Source organism: Rhinoraja longicauda, chromosome 32, assembly GCF_053455715.1.
Source record: "Rhinoraja longicauda isolate Sanriku21f chromosome 32, sRhiLon1.1, whole genome shotgun sequence".
Lineage (NCBI taxonomy): Eukaryota > Metazoa > Chordata > Chondrichthyes > Rajiformes > Arhynchobatidae > Rhinoraja > Rhinoraja longicauda.
In genome coordinates, this window is record NC_135984.1 from 10,900,131 (window position 1) to 10,919,882 (window position 19,752).

The 19,752-nt window shown below is 43.1% G+C and overlaps 2 protein-coding genes across 2 annotated transcripts in view; one reads left to right on the forward strand and one right to left on the reverse strand.

Moving 5' to 3' along the window:
* Positions 1-15,673, reverse strand: part of LOC144608662 (dixin-like) — an 86,364-nt gene extending 70,691 nt beyond the window's left edge. The window contains exons 1-2 of the mRNA XM_078426648.1: positions 15,540-15,673; positions 12,938-13,037 (exon numbers count right to left, since the gene is read on the reverse strand). Coding sequence (XP_078282774.1) covers positions 12,938-12,961 — 24 coding nt within the window. The 5' untranslated portion in view covers positions 12,962-13,037; positions 15,540-15,673. The remainder of the gene's footprint in view (positions 1-12,937; positions 13,038-15,539) is intronic.
* A 232-nt stretch (positions 15,674-15,905) lies between these two features.
* LOC144608803 (alpha-crystallin B chain-like) overlaps positions 15,906-19,752 on the forward strand; it is a 57,511-nt gene continuing 53,664 nt past the window's right edge. The window contains exons 1-2 of the mRNA XM_078426920.1: positions 15,906-16,165; positions 17,733-17,885. The gene's annotated coding sequence lies outside the window, so the exon portion shown is untranslated. The remainder of the gene's footprint in view (positions 16,166-17,732; positions 17,886-19,752) is intronic.

A 19,752-nucleotide genomic window follows, 5' to 3' on the forward strand; every position in this document is an offset into this window, starting at 1 on the left:
AGATCATCCACACTGGTAGCATAAGAAAATAACTGCAGATGCTGGTACAAATCGAAGGTATTTATTCACAAAGTGCTGGAGTAACTCAGCAGGTCAGGCAGCATCTCAGGAGAGAATGACTGGGTGACGTTTCGGGTCACTGGTGTCCTTCTGTAAGGTCACCCCCATCATGAAGCCAGCCAGCAGGTTTTGAAAATCAAAAGAAAAATAAGGCAGACCCTGGAATTCTGAAATGAAGTCAGAAAACGCTGGCAAACCCAACAGATCAGGCACCAGCTGTGAAAGAGAAACAGGTAATGTTTCAGGTCTGGGCCACCTTCATCAGGAGAGAAACCTGACCTCTTTTTCAGTTCTAATGATGGCTCTCAGAGCTGAAAGGTTAACAGTTCCACTTCAGCAGATGCTACCTGGCTTGCTGAGATTTTCAGAATTTTCAATCTTGATTCACTTCATGTGATATCAAGATACTGCTGAAAGCACAGATACAGCAAAGTTAATGGCACCAACACCACTCACCAAACTGTTGCAGGTTGGTTAACATAGTGCCATCCATTATACTATGTGGAACATTGTGCAGGTAAATCATGGACACAACAAGCAGGACAAATCTGGCTAAGAACATAACAAAAGAGAAGTAAGATACCACTTGGCCCCTCATGCCATTCAAAAATATCACAGTTGAACTGCTCATGCCTCGTCTCCTATTCTGCACCAGTTCCCAATAGCTCTCAACTCCCTGCTCTTTAAATACCTTGTGATGATTTTGCCTCGATAACCCACCAGGCTGAGCTTTAGAGATTCACCACTCTCGGTGAGAAGTTCAGGGACATCTCAGTTTTCAATGACCATTCCTATCCTTGTAATTATATACCCTTGCTCCAGATTTCCACTCAGATGGAAATATCTCAACCAAGGATCTGACCTTATTTACAGAGACAGAGTCTTACAGCACAAAAGTGAGACCTTCAACCACGTCCATGCTGATCTTTTTGCCTGAATACACCACTTCCACTTGCCTGTACTAGGTCCAAATTCTTCTGTCTTTGCCTGTTTAAGCAAATGTCTGAATGTCTCTTCAATGCAGTGTCTGTATCCAATTCTACCACCGCCTTTGGCAAGTTCCAGATATCAAGCACTTCTGTGGGAAAAAATCTTACCATTCAGATCCCCTTCAATGCTCCTTCCTCTACCCCTAAACTTATAGCCTTATTTTTTCTACCATTGCCATGGGAAAAAAGATTCTGACTACGTATCTTATCTCTGCAAAAGACCTATTTGTTTCTACTCTGCCTCCTGACTGTTTATCAATTTTCAGTGCATGTCACAATATTATCCTCAAGGTTATGTTCCTTAACTTTGTACACTAACCTCTTATGTGGGACTTTATCGAAGGAATTCTGAAAGCCCAGGGACACATATTCACTGACAGTTTTCTTTCATAATAAATATTCTGCTTTATTATCTTTTCAATCTCTCCCTCTAGGTTTTTTTAAAAAGATTCCCAACAGTGTGGATATCCACGAGACCGTCCCACATTATATGACTTGACCTGTGGTGTTAACCACGTTAATATTTCCCTTGACCTTCTTTGTAATTATAGCCCATCAGTTAAAGTAGAGGAAAGTGTTGTTGAAGCAGCATTTGTTCATCAATAGCTTAGTTGCTGACTCTATCTCCAACTAATTAGGAAAAATGGTGATGTTTAATGCTATCTTTAATCCTAGTCTAAAAGCTTGGAAAATTAGATTGCCTTAAAAACAAAATATATTGCTGCTGATAAATAATTGGACAATATTGGGCTAGAATATGTGTTGGTCATTGCCACTTTATACTAGTACCCACTTGTCCAAACCTGGTGCAGCCGGTAAAGTGCTGCTTCACAATGACAGAGCGCAAATTCGATCTTGACCTTGAGTGCTATCTATATGGAGTTTGCACATTCTCCCTGTGACCTTTTGGGTTTCGTCTGGGTGCTCCAGTTTCCTACTACATCCCAAAGACCTGCGGGTTTGTAGGTTGGTTGGTCTCTGCAAAATAGCCCCTACTGTGTTGGGAGTGGATGCGATAGTGGGATAACACAGAACTAGTGTGTATGGGTGATTGATAGTCGGTGTGGACTAGGTGGGCTGAAGGGCCTGTTTTCATGCTGTATCTTTCAATTAAAAACCTTTCTGCTACTCCAGCGATGACAGAGGATCTGGCACCAGGCTGATCTGGGGCATAACATCAGTGCAATACAAGCCAATGGTTGAAGAAGGGTCGCGACCCAAAACGTCAGCCATTCCTCTCCAGAGATGCTGCCTGTCCCGCTGAGTTACTCCAGCTTTTTGCGTCGATCAATGGCTTTATATCCCTCTTCCACTTCCACATCTTGGTATTCAGTTCTTAATTTTGTTTCCACTTTCCCTTAAATGTGGTTCCTTCTAAAACACCTTGGATAATTTTGCATTGAAAGAGGAAATAACAGCAGAAGTTGGCACTTCAAATCTCAGACTGCTCTGCCACTCATTAAGATCACAGATCATTTGACCTCAGCTCCATATTTCTGCTCGATTCCCAAAACCCCGGACTTCCCTCCCGTGCTCAAAGTAAAGGCACTGCTCTACATCCTGTGTCATATGAACTCATCTGCCAATCGACAATCTAACTCGCTGATGTACTGACTAGCTGGCATCCAGTTTGTCTGATAGCACAATCCTAAACTTCTGCAATCTTAAATTTCTAGATTCCTGCAGACAAAACATGAAAGGTCAAAGAGATATATTATAATTCCCCACATAATTTTTTTTTTCACATAAATTCCAAAGAGAACAAACTTTATTCCATATCTGAAATTTATAAGTGAGAATTTATGAATTCTGTAGGGGTAAATTTACATTGCATAAAAGGCGGCAATAGTACAGGCTACAACCACATTATTTTAAGAGTTCATTTCATCATAGTTACATAGTTCAACTCTGAATCATTAATTTCACTCTGAAATATAATCCTGGCTTCACAAATCCTTCTCCATTACAATTTGCCATGATCCTCCAAAATCTATTTTCATACAGTCCAGCTGTTTTTTTTGCCTTATGAAAATTCCTCTCCAATATTTGACCTCAAACACTTTCTTCTTGGCAATTATTCTTAGGTGGATAGAAAGGGGAGTGGGGGGATTAATTAGCAGATGGGTGAAGTAAGTAGCAAAGACTTGAATTGAAAATGAGACAAAAAGGTGTCAGATAAGGAGACAAGAGGAGGAGTGAAATGTAAAGCCGGAGGGAGAGATATGGATGGACTGAGACAGGAAAGAGAGAAAAAGGGAGGAATAAAAGGGAATATGGGACTCGGGAATGGCAGATGAGCATGCGGAAGAAGGGAAAGGGGCAGGGTGGTTGAGGATAGGAGAAAAGTGCTTGCACCTGGGTGGTGGGGGGTTGGGGGATGAAGGGATATTGTGTGAAATTGGTGAATTCAATGCCAACATTTTTGTCCAAATACATACTAACTCTTCCATTCTCTTCCAAGTGCGAGTAATTCCTGTTCCTGAGAATCCTCTGCAATAGCTTCCCTACAGCTCATGTAAGCAGGGGTGCAGTGTTGCCAGAGCTCTCTGGAGCACCGCTCCAGCACCTCTGTAAACAAAAGCCAAAATAAACAGCGGGGAATTTTAACTAGCGGGGAATTTAACAGCAGCCGCACCAGTGACAGCTCCAGCACCTAAAAAATTAACACTGCAACACTGCATGTAAGGCTCACCGGCCTATAATTTCCCAGATTATACCTACTTCCCTTCTCAAATAAAGGAGTCAATATTGGGAAAGTTAAAATTACCACTACAACAAACCTGTTGCTCCTATGTCTTTTCAATAATATGTCCATATATATGTTCTCCACCTCCCGCTGAATATTGGGAGGCCATAATATAATTCCATTGGAGTGATTACACCTTTTTTAATACGAGCTTTACCCATCGCCTATGTGAATGAACTCTTCACTCTATCCTCTCCGAGTCCCACTGTGATATTCTCACTAATTAGTAATGCAACGGCTCCACCTCTTTTACCTCCTTCTCTATCATATCTGAAACAGCGAAACCCTGGAACGTTGAGTAGCCAGTCTTATCCCTCTTGCAACCAGGTTTCCATAATGACCACAATGTCATAGTCCCATGCATTGATCCAGGTTTGGAGTTTATCTGTTTTACCCATAATACTCTTTGCACTCAAATAAACACACCAGCCCAGCAGTCTCACCAAGTTAATTAACCTGTCCCTGCCTGCCTTACTTTCAGACTTACATGTCATAATCTTTACCCTCCCATCAGTACCTCCACTTGCTAAACTGCTGCTCTAGTTCCCACCCCTCAACCCTCCCAAGGTTCAGCAGGATATAGATAAACTGGCTAGAAATGGCAGGCTGATGCAGTTTAACTTGGGCAAGTGTGAGGTGCTGCACTTCGGACGGTCAAATGCAAGAGGAAAGTATATAGTAAATGCCATCTTTTTTGAGCAGAAACATCTCATTGGAATTGGGAATCATATGTGGCCTCTTCTAGTGTCCTGACTAGTCTAAATACTGCTTACCCTGTGGGGTCTGGAGAGCCAGGAAGAGAACAGGATTTAATGTTGAATCCCGCTGAAATCAAACAATGACTTCCTTATGGTTATCAGACCATTTGTTTCAACATTTTCTACCACTTTCCTGCCATGTCACAATACATGTTGATTGAGCTCTGGGTGTTTCCCTGCAAGGAACCTAATAAAAGCAACACCAACAACACCACATTAAATTGTGACTGAGAGCCAATCCGACAGGCAAAATAGAAACGTTGCTTCTCCTAACCCTTTGAAAATCAGATAACCTAAGTGAAAGCCAGTAAGACCAAACAAAGATGGTCAGTTATAGTGGACAATGGCCACAATGCATGATGTTAAAAAGAGAAACTCGTCATTTTACAATTGTGAATATTTAAACATAATGGGCTGCACATCCAGAAGAAATACATGGCTTCAGAATTACTACTTGCATAGAAAATTGAAAATTTAGCTTGTAAAATATAAAAGTGATCTCAACTTTAGACTTCAGAGAAACAACGTGCAAACAAGCCCTTAGGCCCAACAAGTCTGCGCTGATCGCCTCATACACCAGTCCAATCCTACACACTAGGGACAATTTACAGAAGCCAATTAACCTACAAACCTGCACATTTTTGGAGTGTGAGAGGAAACCAGAGCACTTGGAGGAAATCCATGCGGACACAGAGATTATGTACAAACTCCGTACAGACAGCACCTACAGTCAGGGAACCCAGGTCTCTGGCACTGCAAGGCAGCAACTCTACCGCTGCGCTACTGTGCCACCCTAATTTACAAATTTACTGAGATATTGTAGTTCCTGGCATAAAAGATGTGAAAACTGCCAGTGCCTCTTTGATGCTGAAGATATGATTTAGAAAACCCGAGTTTGAGCAGGCTGAGATCAGAATCGTTTTCTTTATTAACACATCGTTAAAAACATTAAGGAGGTTCTGCACAAGTGACCAGTTTTCTAATCATTATTGAAAAGCATAAAAAGGAATCACTGAGAGACACCAGTCAATCCTTCCTTGGAATTAAATTCCATTTAATCCATACACAGATTCCTTCAATATAGTGAATGAATGTTTGAATTAAAGCTACATTGAAACTCCTGTGTGGGAACACCAACTTTGACAATTTTCACATCATAATATATATAAAAATAAAATCAAACCATAATCACAAAACAGATCCATAGAAACTTAACAGCATTACGCTACGGTACAGAAAGCCCAGTAAAATCTAATCATGGTAAATTATAAGGATTTGCATGCATCCGTCTACAGATAATGTCAGCAACAATGCCAACATTAAAGCAAGCAAAGAACAAAGCTGGCATTCCAATTGTTGAAAATGTCAACCTTTTCTTTCCAATGAACTCTCCAAACTATTAGAACCAAACTTAATGTACTTGTTTTTCTTGTTTAATGTAGTTACACCAAGGTAGATCAAAGCTTTCTTCAGGTCCTGTGCTCCATCTCTACCTATAGCTTCAAAGATAAACTGTATTAAACCTACCTTGGCTGCCAAATCCACAACATCAGGTTCAGTGGAATTCTCCCACTTAAACTGGCTGATTTGGTATGGAACCTCCATGCTGCTTTATTTGCTATCTATAAATGTCAATACTGTATTCCATTAGCGCTAGCATCAAAAAGGCATCATCCTGACAAGAGTTGCAGATAATATTAACTGAGCCCCAAATCCAACCACTGTGGCACACAGCACTTTACAATAAGTTCTCGGGCACTGAGTTAAGCTTTTCCAACACTGAGGTTAATACGGATCATGAAAAGTATTGCTTGCATTGGAGGTCATCTTTCAGTAGATTTCATTTCTTCTTTACCAATTTCATCAACACATAAAAGTTATTTGCACATTTCAACAGGACGGGGCATCAAGATCGACAGTGTATGTTTGAACACACTTGCTGCAGTCAATTAATGGGTGTGGCTTATTCTAGGAAGTGAAACAAAACCTATTATATTAAGTATTAGCAGCTTTGAGCTATATTCAAATATAATATTATTGACCCAGTCACTACCTGCTCCACGGTACAATATAGAAAACATACACCGATCAGCCAAAACATTATGACCACTGACAGGCAGAGTGAATAACATTATCTTGTTACAGTGGCACCTGTCAAGGGGTGGGATATATTAGGCAGCACGTGAACAGTCAGTTATTGAAGTTGATGTGTTGGATGCAGGAGAAATGAGCAGGAGTAAAGACCTGAGCGACTTTGACAAGGGCCAAAGTGTTTTAGCCGGATGTCTGGGTCAGAGCATCTCTGAAACGGCAAGGCTTATGGGGTGCTCCCGGTCAGCAGTGGTGAGTACCTGCCGACAGTGGTCCAAGGAGGGACAAACCACAAACCGGTGACAGGGTGTTGGGCGTCCAAGGCTCATCGATGCGCGAGGGCAACGAAGGCTATCCCGTCTGGTCCGAACCGACAGAAGGTCTACTGTGGCACAAGTCACAGAAAATTTTAATGGTGGTTACGGGAGGAATGTGTCACAATACACAGTGCTTCGCACCCTGCTGCATATGGGGCTGCACACGGAAGACCAACAGCATATTAGGCAGGTGGTAATAATGTTTTGGCTCATCAGGTCATAATGTTTTGGCTGATCGGTGTAGTCATAGAATTGTACTGCACAGAAACAGGCCCTTCAGCCCATCAAGTATATGTTCACCAACATGCCTACCTAAACTAATCCCACCTGCCTGCATTAAACCCATATCGCTCCATGCCTTGCTCATTCAAATATCTGCTCAGTAGCAGAAGTGTTGTTACTGTTCCTGACTCCTCCACCCACTCTGGCAACTCATTCCACACACCAGTAGTAATCCATATTGAAGGATTTGAATCTTTCAAAAAAAAACTTTATTTAATTCATTTGCAAATATTTGGAAGAAATATAATAATGTTTCCAGAAGACTGACTTAAATATCTCTCAGTACAGGCTTATGCAAGTGTTCCATTCCTAACAACTGCCCTTAAACTGAATTTTTACAAAGCAAAAAATTAACTATTTTCCCCAAAACAAGATTCTGCTTCAGACAGCGAAGGCTCACATATTAATAAAATTACAATCCCTAATTCATTCTCATGCAAACTATTCCACAATAATGCCAAATGAATTATATAACTTTTTCAAACAAGTCATCCTTCTGTACAACTATTCTATTTAAGTTTGTTAAATCTCTTTAGAAACATGTATGGCATACTTAAAAATGCTGAATAAATACATCAGAAGGAAGTATTAAAAGTATTAACAGTATCTGGAAAAACTTCATAAAGCAACCAATTAAATCTCCTGTGGTGAAGTAGCACTCTTAGAAATATCCACAAATAAACCATTTCCTCACAACAATAGGAACTCCAGTGACATAGAATCAGTTATTTAATGAAACAACAAATATTTGAATGTTCAGAACTAAAATATGAAGAGAATATAACTGCCTGGAAAAGCTGATGAAAAACAAATAATTTTAAAATGTGTATCAGTTCACTCAACATTCATAGATGTAATGAGAATTAATATATGTAATGTGACACCAAGTTGGGATAACCTCGGCAGCTTTCAATGACCATGTGAAAGGCGACATAAGCGTACAAATCGATTCTATCACCACCAAATACAGAGCCAAGTGGCTGTCTGCATCTCAACCTGAGACAAGACAGAAATATTCAAAACCCATTTCAGATCTACTCTTTCTCAAGAAAGCAACACTTCTGCACGAATCTTAGAGATTACCTAGAATTGGTACTGACCAAGAATCCTGTGTCAGTACATTTTAGTTAACTCGTCTGTCCAATTGACAACCGCAACCATCAATTTAAAAACAAAAGCTTTTAAGCAGATAGCCAGGCATTCATTCTCTCTAATCAACTAGATATTTCAAATTCAAATTCTGTGTCTCGTTCTGACAGATTAAATTGAGAAGGGAAGGGGATGAGGAAGCCAGTTATTTGTGCAATAATTGCAAAATACGTTACCAAGTGTTGAGAGTAATGATTGAAGATGCAAATTTCTTCCTTTCCGCTGAAGAATGTTTTCAGTAAAATCTAAATTAATTTTCTTTTCCCAACATTTTGGGTTTGGAAACCGGTACAAAATTTACCACTAAGTTGTTAATTTAAAGTAGTAAACTGTTTCCTTCACCATAAGGGGTAGACATGTTTCTTATTTCTTTTCCGGTTGACACATTCATTAATGCAGTGAACTGTTAAACATCTCAACCACAAAACAGCAGCCTTCACAACCTGGTACTATGGAAACTACTTTATGACTTCCGGACTTAGTTCAATGCTGTAGAGATTGCAAAGGCACAAATAGAGCAAAAATCAATTTTATCCTGATCATTAATAGTTAGAATATTTACAAAAACATTTTAATATGGTAACTTGCTGAGTGCTTTAGTTTTTCGGTTTCCTATTTTTAATACTCTATCCTTTGTCCTTGGCCTCTTTAAGGTCAAGTTACAGCATTTTAGTGTAAATTAGGAATATTGCAGCCTTCCCTCACAGAATTCACCAACTTCAAGTAATGATTCTACTATTCCCACTTACATCTCCTTTATATTCACTTTTAATTTCTATTTTCAACCCCTTTGTCATTTGATCTCTTCAACCCTTACCCTGTCACATCCCATACATTTTATCCTTCCTTCTGCCCCTTTGCCCTGCATCTGAAAACTTGTACATTACATTTTTGGGTTCTATTCAAAGGCTATCTGTCAGTCTGCAACTTTACCCCTATTTCTCCAACCTTATTTGCTGCCCAGCCTGTTAAGTTCCAGTATTATCTGTTTTCATTCATTTCCAGCACCCACATTTCACTATGGTGATCTGGACCCTTTCACACAGCTGGCTTTCGTTTCTGTCATCTCCAGCTGATGCTATCGACAGCCTAAACACAGAGCTTATTTTGTGCCATGCACTTCTTTTCCTTCCTCACTTCACCTTATCTTTCCATTGCACTCACAACTCTGCACACCTATCACAAATCTTTGCCCGCTGCTACTTCTTAACAAGATGGTCCAAATTGCAAACTAAGAAAGTGTAAAACAATGTCTTCATTGCATGGAGTTATTCTGAATGCTCCCCTCAAAAACTCAAGTTGAATTTGGGACTCAGACTTCCCCAATCGTCCCTCTCATGTAAAACTCCCTCAAATAACAACAGTTATAGATCAACACGCTACATTCAGCCACGGTATGGTTTTCAACCTTAGTGGTCTGATAAATGGAAATACTTATTCGCTTACAGAAAAGCCTGCTTTTACTGGCCCAGTTTCCCCCTAAGCCATACTATTTAAAAGGCCCCTGTCACAAAGCACTGTTTATCATGTCTGAGAGCAACCTCAAATATAATTCATGTGTCATGAAAAGGTCAGGGTAACAGCCGTTCTCATCTTTCTCGTGTCAGCATAATTTTAAGCTGCTACTTCTCATCTCCGCCACGTTTCCTACTCACTAATGTTTTATCCCAATCTCCATACTCAACCACAGAAAATGTCATAGAACATAGCACAAGAACAGGCCCTTCACCCACAATGTATATGTCAAACATGATGCCAAACCCAACTCTTATCTGCATGCACATATCCCTCCATTCCCTGCATATCCATGCACTGTACCTATCCAAAAGTCTCTTAAATGCCACTATCGTATCTGCCTCCACCACCCCAGATAGCGCACTCCAGATACTCAGGACCCTCATTGTAAATAACGTGTCCCACAGATCTCCTTTAAACTTTGCTGCTCTCACCATAAAGCTGTACCCTCCAGTATTTGAGGCCGGGAATCATCTATTTTTCTTTTGGCTAACTGGAGCAGGCACAGTGAGTGTAGTCTGTCTGTGGGCTTCTTCCCACTGCTGGGGATTACCTACCATACAGTTACTGGCCTCTGTGGCAACACCTGCTAGGACCAGCTGGCTGTTGCCCAGAAGCATCCACATTGCCCTCTTCAACAAAGTCAAGAGTTTATTGTCATCTGCACCAGTACAGTGAGGTACAGGTGCAATGAAAATCTTGCTTGCAGCAGCATCACAAGTACATAGACTCAAACAAATAAACAAAAACAAATTACATATAGATTACACATAAATTCTACAAGAGAATAAAAAGATTGCGCAAAAAATATCAAAACATCAGTGAAAAATACACAATTGTACAACAAGAACATGACTTCTGGATACGGTTCTTCTACGGCCCATCCAGGCTTCACTGAACCATGGAGGAATCTTCCACCCCACCTCTCATCATTGTGGTGTCCATTGCTCTTATTCATGGAAGAGAGCTGCATGTATTTCAACATGTCCCTTTAAAAGTTGACTGCAAACATAAACCTGCTACAATACGATAGAACTTTATTCATCCCTGGAGGAAAATTGATCTGCCAACAGTCATAAAACACAAGTTACACAAAACATTAAGGCGACAAGTGGAAAGGATTGAGGTAGACTGAGGTAGATGTGCAAAGATTTGGGGAGGGGGTGAGGGGGGGAGGGAAGTCAGTCTACCCCATGAAAGAAGGAGGAGGAGTTTGATAGCCACATGGAAGAAGGATCTCCTGTGGCGTTCTGTACTGCATCTTGGTGGAACCAGTTTGTTGCTGAAGGTACTCTTCAGGTTGACTAGTCTGTCATGGAGGGGGTGAGCGGTATTGTCCAAAAAGCTCTGCAACTGCGCCCCCAGGACGGAGCCTGCCTTCCTGATGAGTTTGTTAATCCTGTTGCCGTCTGCATCCTTCACCCTGCCACCCCAGCACATGACAGCGAAGAAGAAGGCACTGGCTACCATTGATTGGTAAAACATCTGCAGCTTCTTGCTGAAGATGTTGAAGGAGTGGAGTCTTCTCAAAAAGTACAGCGGCCCTGCCTCTTCTTGTACTGGGCCTCAGCATTCCTGGACCAGTCCAGTTAACTGTCCAGGTACACTCCAAGGTATTTGTACTCCTTAAACTGCACATCCACAATATTGATGGAGACAGGGGACAGGGGTGTTCCTCTCCTCATAAAGTCCACCGCTTATCGGTGTTGAGCTGCAGGTGATTTAGCCCACATCACTCAACAAAGTCGTTGACTACACCTCTGTATTCAGCTTCCCTCCCCTCACTGATGCAGCCCACAATTGCAGAGTCATCCGAAAACTTCTGCAGGTGGCAGGAGTCAATAGACAATAGACAATAGGTGCAGGAGTAGTCCATTCGGCCCTTCGAGCCAGCATCACCATTCAATGTGATCATGGCTGATCATTCTCAATCAGTACCCCGTTCCACCTTCTCCCATACCCCCTGACTTCGCTATCTTTAAGAGCTCTATCTAGCTCTCCCTTGAATGCATTCAGAGAATTGGCCTCTGCCTTCTGAGGCAGAGAATTCCACAGATATTCCACAGAGAATTCCACAGATCCGAGTTATACCTGAAGTCCGAGGTGTAGATGGTGAATAGGAAGGGAGAGAGGACCATCCCCCGTGGGGTCCATGTTGCTCACTACCATATCCGCGACACAGTTCTGTAACCTGACATATTGTGGTTGTCCTGACAGGTAGTTGGTGTTCAAGGACACCAATGGAGCATCCACCTGCATCTTTATTAGTTTGCTCCCTAGAGGTGCAGGCCGGATGGTGTTAAAAGCACTGGAGAAGTAGAAAAACATGACACTCACAGTGCTTCCCGGCTTATCCAGGTGAGCATAGGAACGATGGAGCAGGTGGATGATGGCATCCTCAACTCCCATCTTTGTTTGGTAAACAAACTGCAGGAGGTCCAGGTAGGGTTTAACCTGGTCTCCATGAAGACAACCACAACAAATCAATACAGAATGAAATGTTAAAACTGACAATATCAATAGGAAATATCGGAAAGACAACGGATCAAAATAAAAATAGAGTTTAGGTACATTACAATAATGAGGATTACAATAAAGCCAGGGATAGCAGGAGATAGTTCATACGTTGATAAGACATAAGAGCAGAATTAGGTCATTCAGCCCAAGGATTTTGCTCTGCCATTCAATCATGGCTGATCTATTTTTGTCTCTCAATGCCATTCTCCTAACTTCTCTCTGTAATCTTTGACATCCTGATATAGATATAAATGTATAAATACCATAGCGCATTAAATTGCAGGTGAAATTAGGAAGAAATAACTGGCGGATAAAACAGACCATTCTACACACCAAACAGGAGGCTGTTGGCCCAGAGGTGAAGGGGACTGCTATTTACACACAGGTGGCCACAATTCATGATCACTGCCACTGACATACTAGAAACCAATGCTGAATACTAATGCTACACTTTGTGTACTGTATATTTGAATTTAAACACCGTGCTATTATTAAAGTGCTTTCATTACTTACAGAGAACCTTTCAGGTGTGCACATAATTCTTCAGTTTGTGGTACCGGAGGTCAGATTGGCAGATGGCTGATGGAACCGACTGCCCAAAGTATTTTCAACACTAAATTGAGGAGAAAAATACTTATGAAACTCAAATTTCTAAATTAATACATTGTACATTTGTAAAATTTTGGAATTAACACTATTTTGTTTTTACTATATGAATTCTGTTTCCTTATTGTTATAGATTTTATTACTATGGTAACATACTTCAGTTAGATTGGAAAGTGCCATTGCAAATACCATTCTCAACCCCATAACTGCTTTGGTCTGCTCTTGTTGCATCCATACCTTTCTTGATTTAGATCAAATCCATTACTGTTACTACCAGAAACCCGATTCTCTGTATAATATTTCTATCAGCTCCCAGACCACCATTATAAGTTTGGGCCTGGGTGTTAGCAACTTTGACATCTAATCAGGTTCCAACCTGAACTTCAGATCAATAGCTTATGTTGTGCCTTTATTTAAGAAGGGCAGCAAGGAAAAGCCAAGGAACTACCATCTAGTGAGCCTTACATCAGTGAAGGGAAAATGACTGGAAGGTATTCTGAGAGACAGAATTTATCTGCATTTGGAAGCTAAGGACCGATGAGGGATAGTCAAAGATTCATAGACACTGCATCTACACTAGTCCCACCAGCCCATGTTTGGCCCATATCCTTCTAAACCTTTCCTATCCATATGTCTGTCCAAATGTCTTTTAAATGTTGTTTTTAGTACCTGTCTCAACTACTTTCTTTGGCAGCTCATTCCATATTCCCACCACCTTCTATGTGAAAATGTAGCCCTTTGGGTTCCTATTAAATATTTCCCCTCCCACCTTTAACCTCAACCTTTATCAAAATGTCCATCTTTACTACTGTCACAGCCTATCTCCCGATGAAAATTCAATTCCTGCTTTTCTTGCCTGTAATTTCAACTATTTCCTTGTGCTCTCCTCAATGGCATCATATCTCTATAAATTGAAGTTCATTACAAGTTAAAATATCATTCTACAAACCGGCATGGTCCTATTATCGGGACCTATTATCAGGTGTTCCTGTATTCACAAATATTGGTTCCAGCCAGCATCAGTAACGTCATGATTTTTTAAAATTCCAGCCAGTTTCAAATCCCTCTGCAGTTTTGGCATGCCCAATCTCAGTAACCTCTTACAGATCTGCAATCTTCCATAAACCTGTTTTCCAAAATCTGGCTTCCTACATACCAATAGTTATTACCTGGGTCGGGCAGCATCTGTAGAGGAAAATGGACAGAAAACATTTCAGGTTGGGACCGTTCTTCAGAGCCCCATCAACATGAAGAAGGGTCTCGACCCAAAACATCATCTGATCATTCCCTCCATAGATGCTGCCTGACACGCTGAATTCCTCCAGCACTTTGTTATTTGCTCAAGACTCCAGCATCTGCAATCTCTTATATCTCCATTTCCATCTCCCACTACTGATGATTGTGCCTAAAGCCATCCGGCCAATAACTTCTGGAATTCTCCCACTGAACTCTAGGTCCTGTCTCTCCACCATCTTTTACTGACACTCTTTAAAACGTGCTTTTTAGGAGCTGGTTTTGGTCATTCATTCAAATAGTTTCGGTCACTATCAGACTTTTGGCCAGGTACACATCTGTGCAGTAACTTATAACGTTTTACTACATTGATGGCACTGTGTAAACGCAAATCACTGTCGGCTAAAGAGCAGCGTGGAAGTGAAAATTTGACAACTGTCTAGGATGGAAGTTTTAATCTATATTTGTGCTGGGGGCAGGATTAAAAGAAGCCTGACACAAGATGCTGGAGTAACTCAACGGGACAGGCAGCATCTCTGGAGAGAAGGAATGGGTGACGTTTTGGGTCGAGACTGAAGAAGGGTCTTGACCCGAAACGTCACCCATTCCTTCTCTCCAGAGATGCTGCCTGTCCCGTTTAGTTACTCCAGCATTTTGTGTCTTTCTTCGATTTAAACCTGCATCTGCAGTTCTTTCCTAAGCCTATTCTTTCCCAAAATAACGCTCAAAAGGGAGCGTATAAAGTGGAAATGCACACTGCTTATTACATCTCTGTTTATCAACTCTGCTATCAATCGGATTTGTTACAATAGAAGTGGCCACGAATGTCATTTGCTGGTGTTAAAGGAATTGCCTTTGCAATGAAACAATCGGGGGGCGCGCGATGGTGCGATGCAACAAAGAAAACAGACTCAGATTTACAGCAATAGCCGAGGCTGACGTTCAATCAATCCATCGGAGCAGCAAACAAGACGACCCCCACCCCTGAACCCCACTCTGGGACCCTTGGTCACCCCCACCCACAGCCCGACCCCATGCTCCCCGGGACACCCCCACACCTGGGGCCCGTCCTCCCCGGGTCAGGACACCCACTCCCCCCTCATCCTCCCGCCACTGCCCTCTCTCCCCCATCCCCCGGGCGGGCTACTCGACCCCCCCACCCGCTGGGGATCCGCCGCTTCACCCACCACCACCACCACCACCACCACCTCCCTCGGGGTCCAGGCCTCACCCGCCCACTCTCCCCGGGACCCCCCCTCAGGATCGGCTTCCTCACCCGCGCCGCTGCCATCATCACTATCGCCCGCAGACTCCCACTGAAAGAGGGGAGCAAGTCGCAGCCGCGGCTGGCGTGCTGGTCGCCATGGAAACCGGCGGGAGGGCGGGCGGACGGACGGCGGCGGGGCGGGACTGGGCCCGGCGGCTGTGCGTGTGCGTGTGCGTGCGCGTTCACGAGTGGGGCGACGTACGCGTCCACTGGGCCCGGCGACTGTGCGTGCGCGTTCACGAGCGGGGCGACGTACGCGTCCACTGGGCCCGGCGACTGTGCGTGCGCGTTCACGAGCGGGGCGACGTACGCGTCCACTGGGCCCGGCGACTGTGCGTGCGCGTTCACGAGCGGGGCGACGTACGGGTCCCACTGGGCCCGGCGGATGCGCGCGACCCACCAGCTGAGTTGAGGTCTTGGACACAGGCAGCCGAGACTGCGTTTATGTAATTGTAATTGTAATTAATTTATTACCCAAGTATGTAACAACTGTCCCAGCCACAGGACGACCCCTCTGTCACCACATTGAGGCTGGCACTTCGGCCCATCGAGCCCATACTGGCCCATTCCCAGTGTCATGCCTCCATTGAAGAAGGGCTGCAAGGAAAAGCTTGGGAACTACAGATCTGCGGGAGGCAAGTTACTAAAGATACAGACACAAAAAGCTGGAGTAACTCAGCGGTCAGACAGCATCTCTGGAGAAAGAAAATAGGTGACATTAATTAGATTATTCGAATATAATTTGTAGAAATAAAAACATTTTTAAAAAACACTCAGCAAGTCAGCCAGCATCTGTTAGAGGAGCAACTGTTAATGTTTCAGGTCTAAGGCCCTTTGTCAGAACAGGGAAAGAGAAAAAAAAATTATGTAAGAATGAAGTTGGGGAATGAATGGGAAGAACAAGGGGAATATCTCTGATGGGAAATTAAATGAGCTAGAGTTGCAGTTCGAAGCACTTTATATCGACTGTTCTACCTAAGAACACTGAAAAAGTCTGGTCTACCCCAACAGCTGCTGACGACCTTCTACCGCTGCACCATAGAGAGCATCCTAACACATGGCATCCCTGTGTGGTATTTCAGCTGCACGGAGGCAGAGAGGAAAGCTCTTCAGCGGGTAGTCCATAGAGCTCAGAGGACTATCAGAACCCAGCTACCAGCCTTGGAGGGCATCTACAACACACGATGCCTCAGAAAAGCCACCGGCATCCACAAAGACTCTTCACACTGCTGCAACAGTCTGTTCGAACTTCTACCATCGGGCAGACGCTACAAGGCCTCCGCCCACAGCTCCAGACTCAGGAACAGCTTCATCCCCAGGGCTATAGCTGCTATGAACCGGTCCTGCTGAGCCGGAGGGTCACATCGCACAGTGAACCGGCACAGATCTACTTGCACTTTATTCTGTTTTAAAACTGTTCTAATTTGTTTCATTGGGTTGTTTAAATGAATACTGATTAGCTAATTAATTTATTGCATCGAATGGAAGTCGCATTCCCAATCTCGTTGTACCCCTGTACAATGACAATAAAGATATTGTATTGTATTGTAAAGGGGTCAAGAAAAGAGCGTTCATGTCGCAGCCCTGTTTCCACCAATCTTTCCACCACCACGCACATGAAGCACATGATGCCATTGTGTGCAGATGCCGAGAAGCGTGTTCAGCTCTGGCTGAACAATTTCTAATCTTGTGATGTGAACTCAAGATTTGTGTAATGTGTTGCTATTAGCCAGGCAGTGGGTCATGCCCAGCTGGCCAGACTGCACCAGTAGTTAAAGAAAACGAGTCAAACTAATTACGGGCAGAAAAGATCAGTTCTGATACAGACAGAGTTACATAAACTTTGAAGAATTGGATATTGAGTGCAGAAAGCTGCAATTAAACCAGACAGAAGATTAGGTGTTGTTCGGGCCTTGTAACAGCGCAGGAGTCCACGGACAGATAGGTCAAAACAGGAGGGAGATGGGGAATTAAAATGGCAGGCAATCAGAAGCTCAGGATCACGGCTGTAGAATGGAAACAGGTACTCCAAAAAGAACAATCACCTAAGAAAGGTCTCGACCCGAAACGTCACCTTCCATGTCCTCCGGAGATGCTGCCTAATCCGCTGAGTTACTCTCACACTGTGTGTCTTTTTTTGTAAACCAGCATCTGCAGTTTCTTGTTTCTCCCCCCAACCTGTGTTTGGTTTCTCCAATATAGAGGTGGCCACACCATGAACACAAGAATACAGAAAATGAGATTGGAATGAGTGCAACTGAACCACTGCTTCTGGGCTTGGTGATGGAATCCTGTTGGACCTGGGGGAAATTGCAGCAGATAATCCATTGAGTGCAGAGGCTTGTGGCGTGGAGGGTAAGGACCAGGGGAACATTGGGAGAGTGGGTGGGAGCGATGTACTGGGACAAGATTTTGGTGGGGAGTGGGTGCCAGAGTAGGACGGAAACACAGGTCATGTATGAAACAACAACACCAAGTATCCCACAGAACAAGGACAGGTGTTGCTTGGACCCATGTGAAGGCTCAGACCTTTGATATGGAGAAAGTGAGTGGAGATGATGAGGAAGTTGTTCATCAGATTTAGATATAGTTCTTAGGGCTAAGGGAATCAAGGGATATGGGGAAAAAGCCGTAATGGGGTACTGATTTTGGATGATCAGCCATGATCATATTGAATGGCGGTGCTGGCTCGAGGGGCCGAATGGCCTACCCCTACTCCTCGTGTTTCTATGTTTCAACATGAGGACTGGATCAGCCAGGTGAATGGGTGTGCTAATGGAGTGGAGCCAGTTGGATCGCCATTCAAAAAAGGAAGCAGAAGTTCCCCAGAGGCCCCCAGATGTGGAATGGAGATGTCATGGGAATGTATATCCATGATGAAGATGAACCAGTTGGGATCAGGGAATTGGAAACTTTAGAAGTGGCAGAGGGCATCAAATGTGCATTGTTTGTAGGTAGGAAGGCTCTGGACCATAATATAAAGAATGGGGTCAAGTAGGAAAAAATTAGTTCAGTAGGGCAAGAGTAGACTGAGATAATGGGTCTGTCCAGACAGTCTTGCTTGCGGATCTACGCAGAAGGTAGAAGTAGTTCGTTAAGGGTTGGGGTACTGGAAGGTTGGAAGCTCTAGAGGGATGATTTCTCGAGAAAATGAGGTCCGCTGTTTTTTTTATAAACAGAAACTCTGAGTTAAAGGTTCTCTCCAACCAACCATGTCAAAATCCCTCATTCACGTTCTCTCCCACTCTTCCAAACTTCATCCACCCTATCCATTGTTTCCTCATGACAATCCATTCATTGCAGGTATTAAGTGAACAAACTTTCGTTGAACTGCTTCTTGTGCATTAACATCTCTTGGCAAAAAAAAAATGAGACCAATACTGTATACTAGTCCGAATGTGCTCTCACGCAAGTGAAGTGTGATCTCCCTGTCTTTGTGTTCAGTTCCCTAGAAGCAGTCCTTGATAGTGTAGGAGACTGAGGTGTTGGAATATGCTGCTTTCAGTTGATATAAAGCACAGATGTAAAAAAAACTCAAAGGCATTGATCAAGGACATGTAACAATCATCACGAACTGATTAATTTATTATCTCTCTCATTTTATGCTTGTAATATCCTGCTGTGACATTTGATTGAAATCTTTCTGGAGCTCCTGTGGTGATATCGACTATAAATTCTTTTTGTTCTCAGAAATGAGGAACAGTGCAGTTTTTTAAACAGCAGGAGGTTCGTGAAGTGTAATTGTTCACAAGAAATGTCAAAAATAAAATGCTCTGCCTTCCACATACTTTTACCCACAATAATTGCAGAATAGGTCAAAAGAGACATTGACGAATATTGTAAGAAAATAACGGCAGATGCTGGTACAAATCGAAGGTATTTATTCACAAAATGCTGGAGTAACTCAGCAGGTCAGGCAGCACCTCAGGAGAGAAGGAATGGGTGACGTTTTGGGACGAGACCCTTCTTCAGACTGATGTCAGGGGGGGCGGGACAAAGGAAGGATATAGGTGGAGACAGGAAGATAGAGGGAGAACTGGGAAGGGGGAGGGAAAGAGAGGGACAGAGGAACTATCTAAAGTTGGAGAAGTCGATGTTCATACCGTTGGGCTGCAGGCTGCCCAAGCGAAATATGAGGTGCTGTTCCTCCAATTTCCGGTGGGCCTCACTATGGCACTGGAGGAGGCCCATGACAGAAAGGTCAGATTGGGAGTGGGAGGGG